At 37.2% G+C, this 27,178-nt stretch overlaps 1 protein-coding gene across 3 annotated transcripts; it reads right to left on the bottom strand.

The window, feature by feature from the left end:
- Nucleotides 1-172: 172 nt before the first annotated feature.
- LOC134740979 (protein PALS2) lies at nucleotides 173-22,004 on the bottom strand. 3 transcript variants are annotated; one of them, XM_063673672.1, is made up of 12 exons: nucleotides 21,849-22,004; nucleotides 18,663-18,760; nucleotides 11,074-11,223; nucleotides 10,490-10,687; nucleotides 9,442-9,672; nucleotides 8,894-8,992; nucleotides 8,028-8,186; nucleotides 7,393-7,603; nucleotides 7,086-7,256; nucleotides 5,811-5,956; nucleotides 3,973-4,047; nucleotides 173-2,832 (listed from the first exon to the last, which is right to left on the bottom strand). In XM_063673672.1, the coding sequence occupies exons 1-12, from the start codon at nucleotides 21,925-21,927 to the stop codon at nucleotides 2,656-2,658; spliced, it is 1,794 nt and encodes a 597-aa protein (XP_063529742.1). In that variant the 5' UTR covers nucleotides 21,928-22,004; the 3' UTR covers nucleotides 173-2,655. The 3 variants fall into 3 exon arrangements, with proteins under 3 accessions (XP_063529742.1, XP_063529743.1, XP_063529744.1); XM_063673673.1 differs by lacking the exons at nucleotides 18,663-18,760; nucleotides 21,849-22,004 and adding an exon at nucleotides 11,469-11,502; XM_063673674.1 differs by lacking the exons at nucleotides 18,663-18,760; nucleotides 21,849-22,004 and adding an exon at nucleotides 11,463-11,484.
- Between the last annotated feature and the right edge of the window lie 5,174 nt (nucleotides 22,005-27,178).

The raw sequence follows: 27,178 nt of genomic DNA, 5'->3' as shown, positions 1-27,178 counted from the left end.
TATATCTAGCAGCAGATAGCGGCCTCTCTCTTGCAAGACTGAAAGTGGTTTAACAGTTCAGTTCTTTATGGTAAATTGGTAATACAAGAGCTGATTTTAATACAATCCAATAAAACATAATAAAATGCATTTCTTCTTTTATTGGCCAGCCAAACAAATAAAACAAGCCAAGCAAATTACATAATGTATATTGAATAAATCTTGATACAATAAAATTTATAGCTAAATAACAAAACAAAAATGGACGGAATGTGAGATTCTAAATGAAGTATCAGCTAGTTTAATAAATGTTAGCTTATATTTAAGTATGTGATATAAAAGTAGGTACATTATTAAAACACATGTTAGGCCGTGAAACATGATTGAAGAAGTGACCAAAGTTCGGGCACATTGACAATACCAACCAAATAGTAATAGCATATTTAGCACACATGCAATTAACAACATAAACCACACCGCTTAACGCAAGGATCTTGTCCCTCATGTACACTACTTGATAGAGACTTTTAAAATCCAAGATAAACACGGTGTGCTAAGAGTTGTCCAATGCGTCCATGACACTGGTCAAATCTTCATGTCAGGTTTAAATTTCAGGCCTCAAAAATACAGTTGGTTACAAACCACATTATCTTCGTACAAAGATTATGCGGACGTGTCTTGTGATGTTGTCTTTGTAAATTGTTACTTCTAACTCAATGAATACTTGAAGAATACTTTTTATGCGAAACTTATTATTAGAGCATTGTAAATTAGAATTTAAACTACGTCTACACCTAAAATATCTCTTTTTAGAGAACACAAATTAAAATATGGTTGTTAGGTGGGACATTTAATTTTGAACACTTTCAATGGTGAGGCTATGGAAGGAAAAAGTTCAGAAATATTACAGCATATTTAGGTGTACAGCATAGCATGTGGTAACAATATGTGTTAGTAAAGAGAGGATTGTTGTAGATCACTGGAATGACTTCACCTAATATATTTTAGTATTAAAAAGTTAACGCGTGGCACAAAACAGGTGATAGAGCTTTATCACCTTGTGTTTTAGTAGTTATTACAAAATTAACTAGTAGATTACAACTGCACTAAGCCTGCAGTACGAATTCAATTAATATATCCTTTTCTAGGATTTCATGGTAAATACCCGCGTTTTAAGCAACGGTATAATATATTCGATAAAATAATACATTTCACAGAATACTGTTTTGATATTCTTTATGGAAAAAGAATATACGAGCGTATAATTAGAGATACTTCTTAAAACTTAATTAAAATCGAGATTTCATCCTTAAAATATAACTACATACAACCTGTGATGTAGGTATGACTTAACCTAATACAAATTAATTTTATACTATTCTAATTTCCTACTAAAAAGCATAGTTCGGTTAAATAAAAATGGTAAAAAGCAAAAATAATAAAGTTGCCTAGTCTAGTTTCCATTATACCTTTTGAGTACCACCGTAAGTGCTTATATAAATCGTTAAGGTATATGGAGAACTAGCGGATTAAAGAGTAAAGACCTGGTATGTAAATTTATAAACCTATTGAGCCTGATTAGTAAGCCATCTTCATAAAAACGATTACATATTTAACCTTTGACGCCAACGACGGATATATCCGCACCGTAGGTCCAAATTAATCCGTCACAGAACAGAGCAACGTAGACCTACGTGCATATGCATAAAGTTCAACTTCAGTTTTGACACTTCGGTGACGTGGCGCCTGAGTGTCAGCTTTTCTGTGACACGGCGTCGAAAAGGTTAAGCCATTTTGAGTATTTGACTAAACCCCCATTTATACTAGGTATGGTTATTTATTACGACGTACACGACCGACCGACCGATGTATTTTATTATCCATGGAGTTTCGAATACGACCATTCTTGTAATTAATCAGACAGCTTGCGTGATTTGGCCGTAAGTCTGTGTCGCTCAGGAAATCGGAAGAAGTGTGCTGTATGGTAAGTGAAGAAGCGACCCATTTAAACAACGTGCCTGGCGATGGCAATTTGACTTTTATCTGTAACACTATTTCTGGCAACTCGTAGATGACGCAACTGACTAAACAACAAGTTCTTCTAACAGGCGACGTCAAATGAACGCCAACGATTAATACTCCTTGTAATAAGGGTAAAAATGTAAACATATATTTGACGCACATAACGAAGTGTCACCCTTGCAGTTAGCAATAACCAGGGGCCCATTACTCGAACGGTCTTAGTCTAATATTATTAGTGTGTTGCCATGGTAACCCATACGATTTGACAGTTCGTGGACTAATATTATTAGTCTAATACCGTCCGAGAAATGGGCCCCAGAAAGCTCTTGCGTGTGCAGCGTGTCCATGATGAGCGAGTAACTCGTGTAGTTGTTGTGATTGACGTACTTCTCGTTCTGTCGCTGTATCCGTTCACTTCTAACGTTTGCTAAACTTAAAGTCTAACGGACACTAACGGTAACGGGCACCCACTGGTGGTCGGTAGAGAGCGTGTGCAGCGCGTCCACAATGCGCGAGTAAGTTGTGTCGTTGTTGTGGTTGGTTATCACGAGGTCTATGTACTTCTCGTTCTGGCGCTGTATCCGCTCTCTTCTAACGTTTGCTAAACTGTAAGGGCTAACGGACACTTCGTGTTGGATCGTACAGCGAAGTGTGTTAGTATATCCAGCTGACGGGCACCCACTGGTGGTCGGTAGAGAGCGTGTGCAGCGCGTCCATGATGCGCGAGTAAGTCGTGTCGTTGTTGTGGTTGGTTAACACGAGGTCGATGTACTTCTCGTTCTGGCGCTGTATCCGGGCGCTCTCTTCTAGCGTTTGCTTCATGTCTTCTTCCTGTTTCACACGTAAGGGTTTTATTTAGGGAGAATAGATAAAAAGAGTTAATAAGTTAGTGACATATTAAGTTTTTTTTTATTAGAATCCATTATGTATATGTTATTGTTTTAAGTGTGATACAAAATAAACACGCCAAATAGATAATGTTAAAAAATATTTTTTTTTGATTTACTGCCATTACAAAAAAAAAAACTATCATGCACAATTGCACACGAACCACGAACACAACTTACACCACATTAACATTCAATAATTCATTAGTATTACGATGTATCTTTCAATTCAAGCATACAAATTAAAAAGTAAGATTCATGAGAGTTGTATTTTGGCTTGCTTGGTTTTAATGGGGTTGGCCGGTCGAAATATTTAGCAGATGGCGCCAGCATAGCTTGCCCTGTCAATCCCTAGAATTGTGTCAAATTTTTGTTTTTTTTTAATGCTCTGGATGCCAGCCCTTTAAGACAAATCTCATAGAAAAAGGCGCAAGCTATGATGGCGCCATCTCTGCAAACCTTTAACAGTTGCCAACCCAACGATGTGTCATCATCCCTATTAAATGAAATTGTAATCGCTTCACGGTCGGTATGCTAATAAATCTAATAATCCATGTTAAATGTTCAAGATTTTATATAGGTAATTACGGAGAAAACAATAACGTGACTTACGATTTGGACTTTAATATTGACAAAGGTTAGGTCTATAAATTTAATGTTCAGATGCTCACACATACCTAGGTACTGAGTGTCAAATACTTTGTAGCAACCAAAGCAGTCAAATAGTTATTTATTTAGGATGGTGTACCGAACTATTTGGCCACTTTGACTGCTACAGTGTATTTGACGCTGAGTGGACATGCTGGGAAACCTATACCACAGAATAAATAATAGTACTAGGTACAGAAGATTCACTCTCTAACAAGACGCGTCTATTACGACAGATATGACCGCTAGGTAGCGCAAGCGCGAGCAGGCGACCGTTCCGTAGCGGTGCGCGGCAATTACTATGGCTAGACACCAAAATTGGTGTGGGCCGCATGTACTTGTAGCGACGCGACGAAATCGCGGAGTGAGCCACGCCGCTAGGTTAGTAAGTTAAGTATATAATCAATTTTCTTTGGAAAAACTGAAAAAAACTTACCTCGTAGAGCGAAGCGAGGGACTCTAGCGTGCGCGCGCGGCGCGAGCTAAAGCGAATGGAGCTCTGCCGGTCGAACTAGACATGCGCACAACACGGGATATATCAAACACTGGCATGCTACGAGTAACACACGGTTACACAAACGTTCTTTTATCATAGACGAATAACTCGATGGTAATATTGAGGTAGTCTAAGAATAAAATGTGCTTCCTAATTTGACAACCGAAACAGATGGCGCTGTACGCAAACGGCAACTTTTGAGTTACCGTCTAATGTACAGAGCTGTAAAGCGCCATCTCATGTAGTTGTCACATTCGCAGCACGAAATTGTCTAGAGTCAGACCGAACTGGCAGCGATTTTGATAGCAAAGACTGTGCATGTGTTATTTTAAACGTCAAACTTCTATGAAATTATGACGTTTACTTAACACTTGCACAGTCTGTGCTATCAAAATCGCTGCCAACTTAGCTTGGTTTGACTGTAACACTTTATTTACAGATCTTACACAGACAATGAATCTTTAATCATATATTATTGTTGTCACTTGAAGATTTATTTTATTGGAGATGAAGTGACATGCTGGCTTGCAATAAAATTTATTGAACGTTTGTGCAGGGGCATAAGGATACTCAACTTACAACTGACTAAAAACTAGGGGAACAGAACAACTTATAACTGCAATCTAGAAACTGGGAGAGCAGAAGAGGCTTAACCTTTTCACGTACTTAACACACACAATCGTGTTACGTTTTGTCTACATAATTATTATCATTTGCAGTATATAGCCGCATTAACCCGTCAGCAGCTTCAACACTTGATAACAATGAAAATGGGTCATTTTGCATGAACATATCCTTATAGAGTGACCCGTTTTCATTGATTTTTAGTGTATATTGAAACTACATTAAATTCTACGTTACGTAAAAGGTTAATACTATAAACTGGCATTCCGAAAATAAATGAATCAATTCAATAAATACTGTATCATTTCCTGCACTCAGGCATATGGGATATCTAGGCTTCATCTAATAAAAAATAGGCAATCACGATAATCTACATTTCGATCTACGTTTCGATGATGATGACATTCAAAGGGCTTTAAAATCTAATCTTTAATAACCATGGTTTTTGCATGAAATAAATGAAATGAAAATTGGCTTACAGCTTGGGCACAAGGAACATAATAGCACACTATAATATTGATACAAAGATTGTTTTCTTAGAACTACTTTTTGCAAAACATACTTTTTTTTTTACATTTCCAGTCCAGACAATGAAACGGTCCCAAATTGTTGCTGTCCACAATTTAATATGACCTTTTTTGAACGTGTGGCACATGGGCACGTTGATATTTAGAATTCCGTACCCAAAGGGTAAATACCGAACCCTATTACTAAGACTCCACTGTCCGTCTGTATGTCACCAGGCTGTATTTCATGAACCGTGATAGCCAGACAGTTGAAATTTTCACAAATGATGTATTTACAGAATAAAATAAATATTAAAATGGGGCTCTCAGACAACAAACGTGATTTTTTTTGCCGTTTTTTACCTAATGGTACGGAACCCTTCGGTTTTTTGATATTAAAATGGGTTCATTTTTTAATTGCCAAGATCAGCTAACTAGTGTTAGTGAGAAAAACTTAAAATAGTAAATTTTGAAACAAAGTATTTTGTAGCAAATTTTTGCATCTGGATTCTAGAAAAGTCAAGGATACAGGCATAAATCCTTTGTTATCATAGTCGATATTTGTATCAAAAACAAAATGAGTTAATTCGGAGTGTTCACAATGATTTCTGTAATAAGTAGTAGGTAGTAGGTAGGGGTAAGAGATACCGTCAGATTGCGGTTGGAGGCGAAGGTGAGGTTCCTCAGCTGCTCGATGCCGGGCGCGGCCACCAGCACCACGTAGGGCAGGAACTCGCTGCTGTTGTGCAACAGCTTCAGCGACGCCGGTGCGCAGTCCAGGATACACATCTTGCCTGTGACGGTCATGTAAGGTCTTCTATATCTATCTCCTCATTTTAGACTTGGCCATACAGGCTGCGCAACGACAGTGGAGTGGGAGTGGCTTCACGGATGGTGTATTCACACATCCCAATTAATGTATACCTATTATAATACTTGGCGCCGTTGCCGCCGTATTTTACAAATCAAAGTGTGCCAGCGCTGCTCAACCAACTCGTTTTGCCGACGTGTTCGCCGATAGCTGGCACACTTTGATTTGTAAAGTTCATTATGTAATGAATTAATTTAAAACTTAAATGTGCATTAGATTTACTGTTACGGCACCTATGCAATTAAAATTGCACGAGACCATGCGCTTGGCGAGGAACAGAACCCTATGGAGGAACCTGGTCTTCAGCAGAAGGACGTGATGTCACGATCCTCAGTATTGAGGGACCGACCGAAGATGAAGATTTACCGTTACATTTAAGATATATACTGTTACATTATTGTATTGCTAGATACTGTTGTTAGCATTATAGGCGCTTCGGTACTACTGTACTGTAAGCTTATAATAGGGATGTTGACATGAATCGCGAATATATAATATGTTATGATTTTACCATAGCAGGGAATATTAGAAAACTAAAAATCATATTTTGTTAGTATATGCGTAACAAATTAATAAAAAAACTTGACAAGTGCGAGTCGGAGTCGCCCACCGAGGGTTCCGTACTTTTTAGGGTTCCGTACCCAAAGGGTAAAAACGGGACCCTATTACTAAGACTCCGGTGTCCGTCTGTCTGTCACCAGGCTGTATCTCATGAACCGTGATAGCTAGACAGTTGAAATTTTCACAGATGATGTATTTCTGTTGCAGCTAAGACAAATACTAAAAACAGAATAATATAAATATTTAAATGGGGCTCCCATACAACAAACGTGATTTTTTGCCGTTTTTTTCCGTAATGGTACGAAACCCTTCGTGAGCGAGTCTGACTCGCACTTGGCCGGTTTTTGTATTTGTTGTTATAGCTATCACGTTTCATAGGATACAGCCTGGTGACAGACAGACAGACGGATAGAGGAGTCTTAGTAATTGTCAACATCCCTATTGTAATTGAATAAAAAAAAAAAAAAACACTACAACAAGCGAATACTCACCCTCTTTAATAACTGCTCTGATGGAGTCCAAGTGAGTCCCGTAAATATGCCCATTATGCTCCCCGTACTCGAGGAAGCGGCCCGCGTGCGCGTCCCGTTCCATCTCCTCGCGCGACACAAACCAGTATGACGTGCCGTTCTCTTCTAGCGGCCGGGGCGGACGGGAGGTATCTGGAAATTGAAAATGTATAAAGTAAGCTGTTTTGGATATTATACTAGCGCTAACACCCGACGTAGGAACGGCGGAGTGTGCGCTACTTCATTCAGCGCCAACACGGTGCCTATATCATCATAGTTGGACACTCACGTGGTACAACGGCTCCGAAGCGGTCGGGGTGTTCGTGGATCATGCGGTTCTTGAGCGTGCGTCGTCCCACGCCGTGTGTGCCCACTAGCGCTAACACGCGCCGTAAGAACGGCGGAGTTCGCGCTACTTCTTCATACAGCGCTAATTCTGCGCCTTCCAGCTGCACGCTTGAGCGGGACTCGTATACGAACTTTTTCTTCTTTTTAGATATCTGCGAAATGATTCAAATTATGAAAGTTGGAGTCGGGTTCGACTTGGACGGGCTTAACGGAGACGAAAACGCATATCATGACGCATATTTTACTGTGGTCGAGTCGAATAGAGTAATAAGACAATACATATCGGAATTGAGCATGACTTAACACAGCTTTTAGGGAGTGAAATTACGAAGGTATTTATAAGGATCAGATTTGAGAAAAAAATTGTGGAAACAAATAAGAAGAAATACCTGTTAGCTATCATTATTATAAGTAGTATGTTTCATCATCATTGGCCTTAAAGTCTATTGCAAACTATAGAAACAGTGCACAGGTAGGGCGACAACGTTTTTCATGGCTGTGTAAGCCAATGCGGGAGCGGCAAACACGCCCACAAGCCTACGCGTAGTATGTTTAAACATTACATAATGTACATACCCTAGCTCCACATATGCTAATTTTATGAACGAAGTCTGCTTCAGGCGGCACATACGCTTTTCTTCTTTCCTCAAGTTCCGGAGAGGGTATTAGACCTACTACATCAGGGTTTTCTACGTGACTCGCTTGCCACCAGTTGGGGTCTTTTCTGTCTGACACCTGAAAAGTGAAAGAAAAAAGAAGAAATAAAGAAAATACGTTTATTTAACGCCACAACATATTACATATGGAAAAGAAGACAATACAGACATAAAAGAACATTGGACGTTAAAATAGGACACCCACTCAGCATAATTCCGCCGGAATCCGTGGCACTGGTTTTCAGTGGGGACCTTAAAACTATAAGTTAGTGGCGACACCTTCGCCAACAATACACAAATGAAATTAATGTAAATCCAATTTAACTATAATGATTCATTAATTAGCATGAATTAGGTTTCCATTAGCTTTGATTGGGCAAAAATGATTCTACTGATATGGCGATGGAAATTTTCCAATGATGTTAAATTTTTCACATTAGAAAAAAATCGGAGTTCTGACTAGCAAAATTTCCATTTTAAAAATTAAAATCAAAAATGTCCTTTATTTCTTGAGAAATTCTTACAAAATTTTCGATATCTTTTACAACTTTATGGAAATTTTCCATAATTTGCACATCTTTATATTTTGAATTCATTTCAAAAATATCAATTCGCCGTTTCCACGGATTTTCGAGTCACGAAATCGAGCACTCGAAATTCAAAAATTGGCACACTGTGTTTCAAATCATAATAAAAAAATTAAAACCATAATTATGATGTATGAGAGATTTGAGAATCAAAATCTGTTAGGTGAACATCTACAAAGATGAATAAATTTTAACTTACTTGTAAAATATCACCCTTTTTGAATTCCAATCCAATTTCTTTACATGGTAATAGTGTGTCCTCCTTCGGATTATAGTCAAACAGAGCTCTCATATAGCACTGTAATAGAAACAAAACAACAACAAAATTAAAAACAGGATACAAATGGTAATAATATTGTATGGAGCATTTTTAACGGCGGCAGGTCATTTTCACTCCTTTTTATATTGTTTAAATTAAAAGTTATAAGTAAGAATTTTAGAGTATGTGTTGCTCCGTATTTTAAGGTCTGACTTAGCTCAACCGCATTTGGCGGATCTGTTTGTTTTTTATACCACAGTGAGGGCAAGCAAGCGGCTCGCCTGATATGCAGCGGTAATTGCAGCCTACGGACACCTCCAATCCCAGACGTGTCATATACCGCCCCCGACTTTCACTTTGTTCAGGCAGGGACATCATTAAAATAAGAATTGCGACATGTTTAACTGCGCACAGGGCCGTAGCGACAGAAACTAATTAGATAATTACTAACTCAATTAACATAGTCACGCCTTAATTGATTTACTCACACTAAGCTTATTTGTTAACTGGGAACTTTTCTCCTTAAGGTTAGGCCCCACTTTTAATGTTACTCTATCGTTAGGCTTGGACACTGCCTCTTTGAGCTGCTCTTCAGTATCTACTTGTACTCCATCTACTTCTAGCAAGACATCTCCTATGGAGAGTAAGGCTTGTTTGGCTGCGGCACTGCTGGCTAATATTCTAGCTACTATGAGTTGGCCATGCTCGTCTGTTGTGACCTGAAAGTAAAAGTTTTTAGTATCAAACACTAAATTGAAATGTAAAAGGAAGTTAAGCTAATCTTGTTTGGACTATATAATATCAGAGGCGAGTAAGGATTATAATAATTGGCTTTTTTTGGCCTGTCTTCTATAACCTTGTAAGACCCACCATACAAAACTTTGCTATTTCTAATTAGAACCTTGTTGTATACTAAGTTGGGATAAATTTCGTTTGGTTGAGAAAGCAACAGAACAAAATAAATGTTACCTTATTTGGTTTATGAAAGGTTTGAATTAGATTGAAACAGTGTATAGTGCACATTGGGTTTTACAAGGAATAAAGGGACTAAGAAATATATTAATGAATATTCCCAATAATTGACTGTCCTTATGATAATCATTAGTAAATGAAGATTTTGTGGAACCAATTAAAGTTGCATAATCTAATCTCGTATTATGACTGACACACTATATTATTGGAACATAATTGTAAACAGCATGCAATTTACGTGCAAAAATGTGCTGACCTTACTGGAATGATTAGTTTGTTTATGTAAACAATGAATCATTTTCACATATGTTGAAAACAATTGAAGAAAAGAAATAAAATATTTTTTGAAGAAACCAACTAAAAACGAAGTGGGTCTTATAAGGTTAAAACACATTGATAGTCAAGAGATTTAAACCCTATAATTTACAATATAGAGATTATCCAGACAAAATATGAGTTACCTTTCGAGACCCGGACCCATATTCTAGTAAATACAGTAAATATGGCTACCCAGGGAGCCGACGGGTCTCAAAAGGTTAATAACTGAATATTCTAATAACTTACCGTTAACCCTAAAGGTTGTCCAGGCACTTTCCTAAGGCCTACAACTTTGACTGTCTCTACAGGCATATCTCCGTTTTCCTCGGGGCTACTTTCCGCACCTTCTGCAGTGTCTTTGTCCTGTTTAGCAGGTGGCTCTTCAATGCCAGATCCTCTTTGAAGCCACAAGGCACCTATTGCATCATGAGCATCTATTAAAGCCTGAAAATAAATAAAATAAAAGTTCCACGGTTGATTAGGTACAAATGTGTGACTTTAGTAGTACAAGGACCAATAATATGACGTAAACCGGTTTGGAGAAAGTACATAACAGTACTTGCTCCTACACAATAGGTAAATTGATTTTAATCAAGGAAATGGAACATGGACAGTTTTAATTATATACTACTAATGATTAAAAGTATCTATACCGCTGAATAACTCTCTGTATCATATAACTAGCAGTCAGTAAAATCACAACAGCGAAACTAAATGAACGTAACAAGTACGCTTCGCTATTTATCAACACTTCATGATACAGTAGCCGAGCCAAAATAGCATCAAGGTAATAAAATATTGTTTGGAAGTGATTCTGCATCTAAACATACCTTAAAATGTATTCTGGATAGCAATATAGCGAGTTCCGCTTGCTCAATAGTTCTTATGTTGGTGCCACGATACTCGCTCAGCAACCGTATTATGTTTACGTTATCCAACGATACGGGTTTTACGACCAGGTCCTCCTCTGATTCGATGAGCTGCAATAATAACACTAGCACTTCATATAAATCCAACAAGATTCACAATGGAACTTCCAAAACAACAAACGACGTAGGCGTGGCACTTGGTATTAATGAATGAAAACTAATTAGGTGCTGTTAATTGATTGCTTAATTCCTAATATTACGTAAAACTGTTGTGAATTAACTAATTTATAAGTCACAAGGAACCTATTCTGCTGTAAATCACGAGAAATCTGTTACACGCGGAAACGTACCCGTACCCGCCGTTTCACTTCCCCACTCAGTACACAACTGAACCAGATACAGATAAGATAAAATAGTATACGAGACTTGTCAGAAAAGTTGCCATGTTGCATCTGGAATGAGCTTTTTCCGCTTTTTAGGGTTCCGTAGCCAAAAACGGAACCCTTTGATTTTTATCACATTCATAAAGCCCAAAGATAGATATAACTCCGTAATAGATGGATACAGTCTAAGGAAAAAACGTGCCTCGAAAATCAAGAAAATTTGATTCTCGTTCAGAGGGCGCTACTAGTTTTGGCCTACAGTCGTATAGATGGCGTTGACGGTTTCGTTTGTTATTTAACAATTTTAACGCATATCAGTGAAAGAACATGGGTCAAAATCATAAAAATAATTAATCCAAATGAAAAAAAATCATTTATCTATATTTAAATACATTCTATCGTATTTTTATAAATCTTCATTTTTAGTTTTAAAGTGTGTCGACAGATGGCAGTGAATTTACTGGGGTTACAAAATTTACTGTGACAGTACCGCTCTAGTATAAGTTACACTATGATAAAGCCTGACCAGAAATATATGATCATGCGCCATGTTGCGGAATTTTATTGGAACTGATGGGGTGAGGCTAAGCAGAGGGCAATGTTATGAATAGAGCACAACGGATGAATCTTCAATGAATATATTTAGTAAATTAGTTACCACAATTAATCTAAATATAATATTAATAATAACAGCACAGACTGTTTTTATCGAATGACAATTCATTGACTTGACAGATCAATTCTATATTATATATTTGAAATATGTTCTAAGTGGCCTGTAGCTTGCAACCTTATTTCAACACTCCTCCTTAATATAGAAAACTGTCATCAAAACATTCAATCACCTTGTATGCCCATTAACTTGTTTGTACACCATACAAACTTTCCTTTCGGCAAAGGTTTAGTTAGTGCATCGGCAATCATACGATCTGTCTGGACATACGTAACAGTTATCTGCTCATTCATGATCGCTTCTCTCACAAAGTGATAACGTACGTCTATGTGCTTCGTCCGCTGATGATGCACTGGATTGTCTGCAATCGCTATTGCGGATTGACTATCACTGAGGATAGGAATCAGTTCCTCGTCCTTCCTGGTGATTTCCGCAATTAACCTTCTGAGGAATATTGCCTCTCTTGCAGCTTCTGACATAGCTACGTATTCTGCCTCTGCAGTAGATAGTGCTATTGTCTTCTGCTTGATGCTTTGCCAGCAGACAGCTGCCCCTTGAGCTATAAAGGTGTAGCTTGTCCATGATTTTCTATCTTCATCACCTCCGTGACTTGCATCTGAATATCCTTGGATGAATCTGTCAGCACTGTATCTTTTGGAGTACACTATTCCACGAGATTTTGTTCCTTTTAGGTAGCGGAGCACACGCTTTGCTGCTACCCAGTGTTCTTCTGTATAGCAAGTATTAAATTGGCTCAGAGTACTGACTACATGCGTTATGTCTGGCCTCGTACATACTGCTAAATACATCAGAGATCCTATAAGATTCTGATATGGGATCCTGTCATCAGACTTGTGATCTGATTTCTTTAAGTGAGACCCAGCAACTGCCGGAGTTGCTACTGTCTTGCAGTCCTCCATTCCAAAAATCTTGAGAAGTTTCTCAATGTACCTCTCCTGATCAACTTTGATGACATCCTTTGTTTGAGTTATCTGCATTCCTAAAATTAATGCAGCTTTTCCAAGATCCTTCATTTCAAATTTGGACATGAGGTCACTCTTGACCTTACGAAGCTCGTCTTCATCATTCCAAAAAATTAACAAATCATCCACATAAACTGCTAAAATGATGATCTTGTTTCCTTTTGATCTTGTGTAAATGCATGGTTCATTTTTGGACTGTTGAAATTGAAGTTTCTTCAATTCACTGTCAAGCTTATTGTTCCACGCTCGAGGTGCTTGCTTTAATCCGTAAAGCGAACGATTAAGTTGACATACATAGTCCCTCTTCTCTTTGACTTCGAAGCCTTCAGGTTGCTTCATATAAACAGTTTCGCTCAGATTTCCATTCAAGAAAGCAGTCTTAACGTCCATCTGATCTATGTTCAGTCCAATCTTGCTTGCTAAAGCCATTAGCATTCTCAATGAACTGTGGCGTACAACAGGCGAAAAGGTCTCATTATAATCAATGCCCCACCTTTGACTGAAGCCTCTTGCCACCAGTCGGGCTTTGTATCTGCATCTATTTCCCGCCTCTTCTTTGATTTTAAATAGCCATTTAGAATCAACGATGTTACACTTTTTAGGAGGCTTCACAAGAGTCCATGTATTGTTTTTCTTGAGAGCGTCTAACTCCTCCTGAATCGCAGCTCTCCATTTGTCAGCATCTCGACCTGACAAGGCTTCTTTCAGGGTAGTTGGATCCTCATCATGTTCGATTGTGTGATAAAGGTCATAGTCCGGAAACTGCTTGGGTTTTCTGTTCCTTAAGGGATACCTTCGTGATTGCGCAGGTTCTTCTATGTCCTTCTCGTCCGCTGACATGAAGTCATCAGATTCATCATCAAACACTTCAATCTCCACTCGAGGAAATTGAACTCCTTCCATGACAGGTTCAACTGCTGGTTGTTCTCTATCCTCTTCAGTTTGTTCTACTGTTTCTATATAGGAAGGTTGACTTTCCTGAACAGTTGGTAAGAGGTCTATTATTGGGGATTCTACCCTTATGTCTTCTTCTACGAAGAGAGGTTGACTTTCGAGAACATCAGGTAGAAATTCGATTGTTGGTTGCTCAGCCCTTGCATCTACTTCTGTTCGATCTTCCTCATCTTGTATAATTTTTAAAACCGGGATATCTCTGGTCGGTGTTCCTTGACTTTCTTGCCTCTGGGATCGGTACATCTGGTTTTCAAATAATACCACATCCTTCGCATTGTATGCTCTACCAGTCTTTGGATCTAGCAGTCTGTATGCCTTCGCATCATCTGCAAAACCTGTGTATACCAATTCTAAACTTTTAGGGTCAAACTTTGTCCTCTTTTGATCAGGAATATGCATAAAAGCTCTGCATCCAAACACCTTTATGTTGTCCAAATTACATTTCTTCCCCGTCCACGCCTCTTCTGGCGTTTTGTCTTTGACTGCAATTGTAGGTGATCTATTCTTCAAGAATACTGCGTGGTGAACGGCTTCAGCCCAAAAACGCTTTTCCAGACCTGATTCTTGCAGCATCGATCTGCTCTTCTCGCAAATCGTGCGATTCGCTCTCTCTGCGACACCGTTCTGACTTGGAGTATATTCAACCGTGCGCTGGTGCTTAATGCCATGACGCTTGAGAAAATCTTCCATCTGCTTGTTGACGTACTCCTTTCCGTTGTCTGTCCTTAACGCTTTCAACTTATGACCGGTTTGCGTTTCAACTAATGCTTTAAATTCTAGAAAGTATTTAAAGACTTCACTTTTATTTTTTAAGAAATAAACAAAAGTTTTGCGCGTAAGGTCATCAATAAACGTGAGGAAGTATAGACACTTACCAAAGGATTGTACGTTGATGGGTCCACACACATCGGAGTGTACTAGTCCTAACACTTCCGTTGCTCGTGTTACACGATTTTTCTTCACCGGTTGCTTGGTTTGTTTTCCCTTCAGACAGGATACACATTCCAGGTTTGAATTGCTGTTAGGAAAACTTACCCCAGACGCCATCTTGTTTTTCAAAAGTAGAAGATTTCGAATACCTAGATGTCCCATACGGCGGTGCCACAAATTCAGTGCATCACCGCGTTCCGACGTAGTATTAAGGGCCGTATTCTGTAAACAACACTCATTAAGTTTGTATACACCTCTATCTTCTATACCTTTGACAAGAACCGTACCACTTATTTTGCATTCATCACTTCTATAAATTTCACACCGCTTGTGACCAAATACTATAACATACCCTTTCTCTGCTATAGTACTCACACTCATCAAGTTAGTTGCTAACTTTGGGACATGCATGACGTTACTTACAGTCATTCCAGTTGACTTACACAGTACCGTACCTCGTCCTTCTCCGTATACCTTACCACCATTAGCGCAATTTACAGGAACATGATCTGTAACCTTATAGTCTCTAAACCACTGTCTTCGATTTGTCATATGTGTGGACGCCCCGGAATCTAGGACCCATTCCTCTTCTCGGTCTCCAGTCATGGCAAATGCATAGGCAATTAAAGCTTCCTTCTGCTTTTTAGGTTTCTCTGGACATACTGATGCCTTATGTGGACCATCACAAATAAAACATTTTATCTTCTTCTGTTTAGATTTCGGCAGTTTCTTGCCTTTTTGCTTGGTAAGCAATGCAGAAGTTGTAGAAGTTCCACTCGTGCTCGGTGACGTATACGTCTCTTCCATTTGAAAAAGTTTCGATTTGACATAATTAGATGTCAATATAATGTTGCTGTTTTCTACAGCCAGCCGCATAGGTTGAAACTCACTCGTGAGGCCTTGAAGCATCAAAGCCGCTAACAACTCATCATCTATTTCCTTTCCAAGGTCTGACAGTTCCTGAGATGTCTCCATTACCGCTGTTACATATTCTCTTACTGTCGTAAACATCTCTAGTTTATAACTCACTAGTCTAGAGAGTAATCTACAGCGGTTATTCAAACCTTTGTCTTCGAAGGTATCTTTCAACACTTGCCACGCCTCTTTAGCTGTCTTCACGTGTTTGACGTGCACTAGGCAATGCGGTTTTATCATCAAGCAAATCTTAGCTTTTGCTTTTTGATCCTTTCTCGTACCTGGTAAATCGGTAATCGCGGGAGTAACGCTCGTGTATTCCCATAAGTCTGTATCTATTAGATATAGTTCCATCTGGAATTTCCATGTTGAATAGTTCGAGCAGCCGTCCAGTTTATCGAAGAGCATCGTACTATTCATAATTCCAGTACCTCTGTTATTATCCACCTCACTAGAAGAATCGCCAGAGCCCGTTGACATTTTTCATGCTTGTGCTGAATAATGTTCGCCCATAACCCTGATGGGGTGAGGCTAAGCAGAGGGCAATGTTATGAATAGAGCACAACGGATGAATCTTCAATGAATATATTTAGTAAATTAGTTACCACAATTAATCTAAATATAATATTAATAATAACAGCACAGACTGTTTTTATCGAATGACAATTCATTGACTTGACAGATCAATTCTATATTATATATTTGAAATATGTTCTAAGTGGCCTGTAGCTTGCAACCTTATTTCAACAGGAACTAATTTCTTACACTGGCAATAATTTTAATGATAGGTTGTCACTGTTGTCAGTGTCATTGTGGCGGTTTACTTGAATAATGCTTAAGTGTTGAATATTAAATAAATAACAAAAATGCCCAAAACTATACATAGTCAGGAGCGGAACATTGTTAATAATGTAAATAATAAACTGCTGGAAAATAACAGTTCGGGAAATTGAACTATTTCAATACGAAACATTTCAAAATTACCATCAGAGCTGACAGGTAAACAAATCAAAATGTCAGTCTTATAGTCTGGTTATTACGACTTAGTTATTGTAGTGTTATGTTATACAAGCGAGGAAACACAGTAACAAAAATGAATTTGAGTTTGAAAAATATTTACTATGGGCTTAGGACACGATCAATCTTGTTAATTGACAATGTAGCAGAACCTATGTAAGGTTACGGAATATATACCTAGTAACATGACCATCATCATCATCATGTGGCTTTTTGGTGATAAAATCTTGGATGTAGGCGTCTTCCCTCGAATGGAGTAACATGATAGACGAAATATTTTTTCAGCTATAGAGCTGAACTGAGCTGATGGTGTGGCTAATAGTAGTCACACCATCTGGTATGTTACGACTAAATTAAATATATGTAAATTTATATAAATTTCTAGGTAAATCGGAGGCATCGATTACGCGGATTACTAGAGAAGGTTGTACCTCCTGGGGTTTTATGCAAACCAAAAATAAATATATATATAAAAAAAATAAAGATGCAATTAGACGATTTTGACCTATGTGGTGATACGTAAGAAAATACATGAATTATATACGGCAAAAAAAAGTACCGAATATTAAAAAAAGTGTAGACCAAATAAATGGGTTCTGATTTTGATTACGGTGAATAAAAGTAGATGTAAGTCAAACGAGTTGCCAATCCATATTGTTCAGACTATACTGAACTGTTGCCATATAAATCAGAATCAGCAGCTGCACTTCATCAAATGACACTTTTTTAAATGGAAATGCTGGATTTGTTGATGAAAATACAAAAATCACTATATGTATGCCTTTTACATTTGAGGAGTTCCCTCGATTCCTCATGGATCCCATCATCAGAACTCGAGCTTGACAAAAATGTGTCTTGAAAACCTAACTTGCTTACCAATCATAACGAAGAGGACAAATCGCCAAACGTGAACTATGCGTCATTGAAGAGTTCCGTTCTGATCATCATCAGCAGTTCCACTTCATCAAATGTCACTTTTTAAATGCAAATGCTTGATTTGTTGATGAAAATACTAAAATCACTATATGTATGCCTTTAACATTTGAGGATTCCCTCGATTCCTCATGGATCCCATCATCAGAACTGCGTTTTGACCAAAACGGGACCAATCTATATGTATATACTTACAATCAAAAAAAGAATTTTCCAAATCGGTCCCGAAATGACGGAGTTATGGAGTAACAAACATTAAAAAAAAAAAACAACCGAATTGATAACCTCCTCCTTTTGAAATCTTAAAGTCGGTTAAAAATAGGCAAAAATGACCATTCTCCCCCACCCCCTTTGTCTTCGAAACTACTCTACTGGGTCTAAAATTTTGAAAAAAATACGCAATATAGTTCTTTACCTGTAGATAATAGGAAAACTTATTACAACTGTGTAGAAAGCGTGAGCCGGACTTAATTACTAGTCTCTAATCCGACCCCTACGGGTTTTTAAAGACATTTTCAATCACGTTTCACATAAAAAATACATTGTTAAAAATTGTGTAATGTACGGAACCCTTGAAACGCGAGTCCGACTCGTCTCGGCCGGTTTTTTTAAATCGCGAGAATTCAGTTCGGGGGTGGTATGGGGTGTACTTTGACCAAACATATCATAACATCTCTTATTTTATGGTAATAAAGACGTGTTCCTCTGATTAGATGCTGACTGTATTGCTGTACAACATAAAAAAACAACTGAACTACTTACCTCACTTTTTCGCCCGAAATCCGGACTTTCAACGATACTTTTCAAGAATATTTCATCATGGTTCGATAGGTCGTCCTCTGGTTTTGGCTTTTCTTTTTCTAAAAATGAAAAGGAATATTTAGTACCTTACTGCGAAGGCATAGTGCTTTTCTCAAAAAATGCGTGGAAATAAACCCAAAACCCCAATAACTTAACAAATTTTTTTTGTATCAATTTTATGGGAATAGAAAATGGACCAGCCAAAATGTATAGGGCTCTCCACACTCATACGCGAATCGCGGCGCGAAGCCGCGAACGCGAGTGTGGAGCCTAGTTCGCTGATTAGTGAACTAGGCTCCAGACTCGCGTTCGCGGCTTCGCGCCGTGATTCGCGCATGAGTGTGGAGGACCCTTATGAAACAGCCAAATTTATTTTCGCGATTTCGGGGTTGGTCTCATAGTAAAAGTTGCTCAGTATAATCCCAGAACCTCCCTGGCAACGGGGATGCACTTATTTTTTAGCCATCCTGTATATAAGTGAAACATAAATAAATAAAGTTACCTAATTGATTAAATTGTCTTACTAAAATTAACCGTGTAAATTTTATTGTATGTATTTATTTATTTTTGCAACTCACTCATCTATATTGTCAGATTTTCCTCTATGGTTCTTTTTAGATTATACCTATTATACTTACTTTACTCTTTGATTAAATTATACTTACTTTACTCTTTGGATTAAACAACCTGTTCAGGTACTTATAGGTATCTAAAGCCTGTCTGTCTTTATGTCCACATGTAACTTTTCTTTACAATATCGCTTAGTAACCCTCCTAATAGGACATGACATTAACGAACCTCGCAATAAAAATGACTCAAACATTTTCAGGTAGTAATTCAAAAATGAACCTTACGAGTTACAGTTACAAACCCTTTTTTTTAGGTTACACGTTTCACACAACACTGCAAAGGCAATACAAACAAACTCGTAAATTCGTCATGTCAAACATCATTAGCCGTGTCAGGATAATCACGGATGTTATAGTAATCGTTTAGGTAAGTACAGCCGCCTCAAGCCAACGGATAATGATCTCCGGATATGCATAGTTCCAATGGATTTTAAGGTTACATTTATTTTGGTTCTTTACGAGTACATGCTATGGGAATAAGTACCCATGAAAACTTGCGTGTCCATCCTATACGAGTATGTATGGGTTTACCTTTAGCTACGTTTACAATGGAGTTGTCACTAGCTCCAAACAATTTTAGACTCTGGTGCTAAGAGAAAAGGTTTCTTATTATTTTCAGAATGTTTGGGTTAGCGTGTAGTATGAATATTGGGACGATCGCCGATAGTACGGACTGTTATGATCCGTGGAATATTAAGTTGTTGCAAACCCTGGGAAAAATACAGTCTGGTGTTTGAATGTACGAGTTTACCTAGTTTACTTGGCAGTATGTATTGAAATGTGCGGTTTTCAGGCAAAAGGTACACCATTGACGGCTGTAAAATGCAATAGGTAAAGCGTTTTTGTAAATAAGGTTTTTCCGCTAGTTTTGGATGATGCATGATATACAACCATATTACAATAAATGGGCTTCTGTGAGTTTTCGCTGAATATATTAAATCATACCTTTAATTTTTTGTACAGCATTTTTTGATAATCTTCAGTCGCTTCCTGCTACAATGTCACATTTTTATTTTTATTTTTATAGGCTGTTTTATGCTCATTAGAATGTAATCTTACCAAAAACACACTTTTTGAAACTCTTTTCTACTTGAGGTAGTCAGGAAGACTTTCGAGGCGTTTTTTGTTAAAAGTCAAATTCACTAAAGTTAAAACAACTCAGAACTATCTCAATCTGAATACAATTAGAAAAGTATATATTAACTATTGTGAAAAGATAATGTAATGAAGTATAATTTGGCTTGTATAATTAAAAATAAAAAAATGTTTTTAATAGGAGAATTTGGTAAAAACTGAGAACCGTGTACAAAAAATATAGGTACTGTGGAATATGTATAATGGTGTAATGAGGTATAATTTGGCTTGTATGATTAAAAATAATAAAATGTTTTTATAGGAGAATTTGGTAAAGACTGTCAGAACCGTGTACAAAAAAATATAGGTACTAATATGATAACCACAAATTATTAACAAAAAGTGCTGTTTGATAATGCACATTCATTTAAAAGATTTACCATATCATGCATGCCCGGATTTTGTGCTGTAGTTTTTAATCATTATATCCTGTCCTGAGCTACAGGATGTACTGATTATCAGTATTTAAACCCATAACCCTACTTTCTGTTTATGTCGCAGTCGAGTAAAATGTTGATATTGGGGTATAACGTGTACAAATGTATAGACAAAAGTGGAATTCATATTCCTAAAAGTTTCCTATTAAGAGAATATCCCCTGAAAGGGTATAAGCGCTAAATCTGGACTTAGATATTATTTTCTATAACAAGATGTATTTTTTCCGCAAAGATATCTAGGACTTTTTTGTGTAGAATTTAATAAGCTTTAATGTTGCCTTACACCATATTTTCATAGAGAACGTATATTTAGAGTAAAACGCAAATATATTCAGGATGGTACATATTTTCCAAGATGGCTGCGATTACTCGAGGTCCCCAAATGTCAAATAGTGTGGACATGAAAATGAGACCTTTAATTAACATACATACCAAATTTCATAATTTTGAAAGGATTTCGGGGTTAGACCTAATCCGATTGTACTAAATGTACCCGGAAATTAAATGGATTCTGCAACATCGTATGCTCAAGCAACTTTCAGACTTCTCTGGTTAGAAGGTCATCTAGGTAATGGGATTACTGTAAATACGAGTATGTGTCTAGATTAAAATATGAGGGAAGAAATTTATTTCTACGTAGGTAGTGCCTATCAAACATTTATATTTATTATCATGGCAAGATATATACATTGGTAGTAAAAGGAAGATTAAGGATAGTTAAGCTATTATGTTTAGAACTCATGTATAAAAGCAAAAGTAAAATATTATTCACGAAATAACTAAACCCACGCATTTCACTTTGTCATAATGCCGGTAATAGGTACAAACGTTTTTCTGGCCAAGGAATTTCGCGGAAAAGCAACACAACACTTCGCTTTGAGGTTATCCCGTAATTCGTAACAAAACGGCTCTATACAGCAGTGCAAAGGGTTTATTTTCCGGCTTACCTTCGTCCGGTGGTTTTCCAAGTGTGAAATCTTTAAATCCACGCCAGGTGGTGTACCTGCCGCTGCGTCGAACCATCATCACGAATTAGCGAGAGTAACTAGCGATAGCGAGCATCGCAGGATCGATGCGTACAGCGCGTCACACGGCGCGGCGTCAGCTGAGCGAGCATGGCGTCACGGCGGCGCCCGCCCTGTCGCGCCTGCGCACCGCCCGCTTTCGCAACTTACACACTATCCGTCTACGAATAATGCTTCTGAAAGCGCGTTTGAAGAAGTTTTATAGCTCGTAAAAATCAGTACAGATACTTATACTAAATTGTATATGCTTTTCATTTAATGTACATATACATATTTCTCAGATACGAGTAAACAATTACTATACTTGTTTATCTGTAGAGTATATAGCTACGCGAACGAGGTGCTTAAAGTTATTTGAATTGAACAGTTTTTTTTGAAAAAGGGGTAGCTTGATACCAAATATATATATGTAACTCCGTACTTATAAGTCACAGGAAAAAACGTTCCTCGGAATATCAAGAAAAAGTTATACTTGAATAGATGGCGTCACACCTTTGGCCTATACTCGGGTAGATGGCGTTGGCGACACCGTTTGATATTTATTTATTTAACAATTTTAACACATCAGTGATAGAACATAGGTCGAAGTCATATGGCTTTCTATAAAAAACCGGCCAAGTGCGAGTCGGACTCGCGTTCCAAGGGTTCCGTACATTACACAATTTAAACCATGTATTTTTTATTATTATTTATCTATTTAAGTCCGACTCACGCTTGACTACACATTTCTAATAGGTTTTCCTGTGATCTATAGGAAATGATCTATTTTGCGTATTTTTAGGGTTTTCCGTACCTCAAAAGGAAAAAAACGGAACCCTTATAGGATCACTCGTGCGTCTGTATGTCTGTCTATGCGTCTGTCACAGCCTATTTTCTCCGAACTACTGGACCAATTAAGTTGAAATTTGGTGGATACATATGTAAGTTTGTGACGCATAGAGGGATATGTAACGTAAACAAATAAATTTTAAACATGGGGGCCACTTTTAGGGGGTAAATGAGAAAATAATATAAAACTATATCGTGTTACATATTAGACAGTCGTGGTCGTGGTTAGACACTCGTACCTTACTGATAAAAGGTTTTTTTTGTAGATAGCGCGAAAATCACTAATTAGTACTGACTTAGTTTTATTAATTACGTTATTCATTATGACCTGAAAATCTGAATTTTAAGAGCTGAAAATAAAGACCGTACTAGTCTCGTGCAAATTTATAGTAGGCACCGATCTAAACTCAACTGTCTTGCGTAATTGCTCGTTAGATATTAATTATACAACGAATCAAGACGATAACAATCAAATTGAGTCAGTTAGCAACACGCACAGATCGCTCACACTCTAGATGGACCATTTAAGATGAAAGGGGACGACCTCCTTGAAACCGGTGGTTTTCCATACAAACGTATTCCCCATTTTCCTGTATATATTAACATTATTGAAAATATTTTTCCGCAATTTGATGTATTTTAATCATAGCTATGCCCCACCGTTTGATTTTTTTTCGATTTTTTAATTATTATAAGAGTTAGGAGCGAAAAACAGGTATTATACAAATTTTTAAAAGGTCCTCTTATAATAAAGTAAAAATCGATAAAAATCAAACGGTCAGGCATAGCTAATGATTAAAACACATAAAATTGTAGTGTGAAAATATTTTCCATAATGTCAAGGAAAATGAGGACTACGTTTGTATGCAGAATCGATCGTCCCGTCCCCTATCCTCTTAAGGCGATACATTTTGGTACACTCCAGATAAATTTTGAGCAACGTAAAACTGTCGGTCAAAAAGTCAATTCGCCCACTTACGACAGCTCATTTCAGTTGCGCGAATGTTCAAGGTCTAACTCATATAATCTACAGAAACCAATAAAAATAAAATTACTACAGATTGTTGAAGTATTAAATGTGGGATGCCACGGAGTAACATGGCTCGCGGTGTAGTACAAACAGCAACAATCTTGCCTTTTGTAATAAGGTCCACCGATGGACAGTTAACAGTGTGGGCGATGGTACTTACAAGTCATATGTCACCATGTGTGGGGAGTTACTGCCGTCACTGGTGACCGAGTCTTTTGTAAAAGCTCCATAATGCGAAGTCCACGGGAGGTAGTCTACACAACAAGTTATCTCGTTTGTTTTAACGTCAGCGATTGCTCGCCAGTTAACGTACTTACTTATCGCTTTTGTTCTCAAGAGACCTGACCTTTTTGTTGGACAAATTTAGGGTATAACTTATAGTCTCCATGGGTATAACGTTGCCAACGTCAATGTTTCTAGCCATTATACCACAATCTGTGCTAATTATGTCTTTATAAATTGAAATAGATAACATACACTACAGAAAAAGTGACCAAAAAAAAAAACAAAAATCAAAAATATTTCATAAAATAATTTTATTCGTTCCCTAGTTGAATTATGTCTTTGTTTGATTAGGCATGTTTATTGACTATGTATTTTCGGCATGGTTACCATATGACCCTAAAGCTCGATATCACCGGAGAATATAATGGTATTAGGTAAACACTAATTAGCCAAACGACTATTAGGTAGTCAAATTGGTACAAAGGGCGGCTACAGTCTGACAAGATATTGTAGAAATTAAAAAGTGGCAATACTGTAGTGTCGTCCCTTTCAAATCAATCTAAGAAAACGGGACGACACTACAGTATTGCCACTTTTTAATTTCTACAATTTCTTGTCGGACTAAGAGGAAAGTAGAATGTATATGTTTTTTTTAAAACATGACCAAGTATAATCTTTTATAGTATTTTAAGGGTACCTTCAGTTAACAATTTAGGCAAAAGTGTCTCAATTTATGGAATGGAGAGTCAAATATCAGAATGGAAATTGTATAACAAATCCATTTAAACTCAAATTTCAATTGCTTATCGTAAAAAAAATCAAAAAATTGTACTTCGAACGTAAAATGCTCTAGTGCAGACACGTATCATTTTCTGCACACCTTTTAGAACAACAATGACCCTCTTTCAGAGCATGAGAAAAAAGTAAAATTCAGCTGAAAAAATTAATGAAGGTTAATAACCTTTATATGAACCTTAATTGACCGTCTCCTTTCAAATTGTTACTTTCCTTTACTTTAACTCGACCACGCTGCCATGAAATTAAAACGTAATTACCGATCAATATTGATAAGTTAAATTGTTGAACTTTGGAATCTTTTTATTAAGCCCGATAGCGTCCATGCCTACCTTCTGATATAGGTTCTTAGGTCAAGCTCCCGGAAAAATAAGATAATCGAAATTATATTCCACGTAGCACTTGTTTTTTGCAGTTCCCATTAGTAAGATCTATTCACAAGTTAGACGTTTTCAAGTGTAAAATGTTCCATCGTTGAAAATTAGGGCCTGATTACAACCATTTCGTGAATCATATAGACTGCCGAACTTGATAAGCATTAATAATGTTAATGTATATTTTTAGGACTAATTACTTAGTTACCAAGTTACAGTGTCTAAAGCTATAAACAGTCTTTGCAAGAATTCCACCCAAATTTAACTAATTTTTCAATATTCTTTAAAGACCGACCGCCTCTCCCTACTTGCGAAGGCCGAACTATACTTAATTAACTTTAATTTAATAAATGGATTAATAAGTTAATTTTTAAAGAATTTGTAATCAGGACGGTGATCATCAGGCGAATTACGTACCTACTCACAATTCGTATTCGTATCAACACGAAGGTTTCTACTACATACATGCATATCATATCTAGTATGAAATTGTACATTTCGATGCTAGTGCGGAAAGTATGTCATTATTTCACGAGTACCGAGATATCTTGCCACGAGCCGTAGGCAGGACTCGGGACGAGTGAAGAATGACATTTCCGCACGTGTATCGAACGACGTTTTTTAATACAGTTGCGAAAAAATAAAAAAAAGCAACAAGTAAGGAATGGAATTCGAAACTTTTATATTATTCATTCTGTGACATCATTGACATTGACATTATGAAGAGGTGTTTTTCTAGCTTTTATTCGACTAGAATAGATTTTGTTATTATTATTGAACCCACTTCAATGAAAGTTTTTTTTTTCAAATGCATGTTCTATAAGACAGAAACAATTGTAAATATTAAAACATTGTACTATTATTACCTAAATATCGTTATTTACGATTATTTGTGTATCGTATATTTATAAAAACAATATCGAATGTTGCCTTTGGAAACTTAAAACATTCTTGCAGTAAGAAAATACGCCTCTTCTTTGACAGGCGTTCCGTTTCATTCAGACAACTTATTAAGAACGGTTTTTCAACATTAAAAAATAATCGTGTTATAATACTTATAATGATATGAAATATAAATGAAATATGCATTTTTTTTTGTATTCTTACATTAACAGTAGGTTTTTATGTTAATTACGACGTTTAAAAGAAACTAATATTAACACTTATCAATAAGTAGTCATGAATTGGAACAAGTAAAAATTAAAAAAAATTGGAAAAGTAAAAAGCACTAGTTCGCGAAAACCAACTTTCCGCACGCTAAACAGCCACGAAAAGTAGCACTTTTTGAGCAACTGTATTAAAAACTTCGTTGCCGTTTCATCTCTTGGACTGTTGACGTCACTCGCGGAAAACGTTCGCGTACTTACACATCAACACTGCGCGGAACCATATCCAGTCTGTCACGTTGTTAATGCTTGGCTATTAGCACAATCGGAATAGGACAAGCTTCGAAATCTCTAGAACAGTCCTGAAATGTGGTATGTATGTTAATGAAAGGTCGCTTTTTCATGTCCACATTATTTGACTTTTGGGGATCTCGAGGAACCGCCGCGATCTTGGAAAATGTTCACCATCTTGTGAGAAATTTGCATTTTATTCAAAATCTAAGGTCTCTTATGACAATATGATGACAAAATAAAAGTCTACGATACCTTTGCGGAAAAAATACATGCTCTTAGAGAAAATACTTGCTGAATCCAGATTTTGGGCTTATACTTCCAGGGGACACTCTCTTAATAGGAAAGTTACTCGACTGCGACTTAAGCAGAAAGTAGGGTAATGGGTTTAAGTACTAATAATGCATTATTAGTACTTAAACACACCCTGTAGCCTAGGATAGAGGACGGATTTTTTCAAATGACGTATTGGTAGATTGCTCTTGCCCTTCACAACTTGTTTACATTTGTTTCATTGAATAAAAATCAATACAGCCACCTTGAGAGGACGCCGAATATGAAATCGTACTTTTTGTTATAGCGCCTAAACTAAAATTAATGAAG

This window comes from Cydia strobilella, chromosome 4 (genome assembly GCF_947568885.1).
Source record: "Cydia strobilella chromosome 4, ilCydStro3.1, whole genome shotgun sequence".
In the NCBI taxonomy this organism is placed as follows: Eukaryota; Metazoa; Arthropoda; class Insecta; order Lepidoptera; family Tortricidae; genus Cydia; species Cydia strobilella.
Note: the sequence above shows the minus strand (reverse complement) of the source record. Positions and strands in the feature narration are given on the sequence as shown.

Bases quoted from the DNA above. Each gene is read 5' to 3' on its own strand.
- LOC134740979 (XM_063673672.1), bottom strand. From the start codon at position 21,927: ATGATGGTTCGACGCAGCGGCAGGTACACCACCTGGCGTGGATTTAAA. The intron at 8,993-9,441 runs GTGAGTAAATCA...TTTCTATTACAG, and splicing joins AGTTAACAAATAAGCTTAGT to TGCTATATGAGAGCTCTGTT. The intron at 7,604-8,027 runs GTATGTACATTA...ATCATTTCGCAG, and splicing joins TTAGCATATGTGGAGCTAGG to ATATCTAAAAAGAAGAAAAA.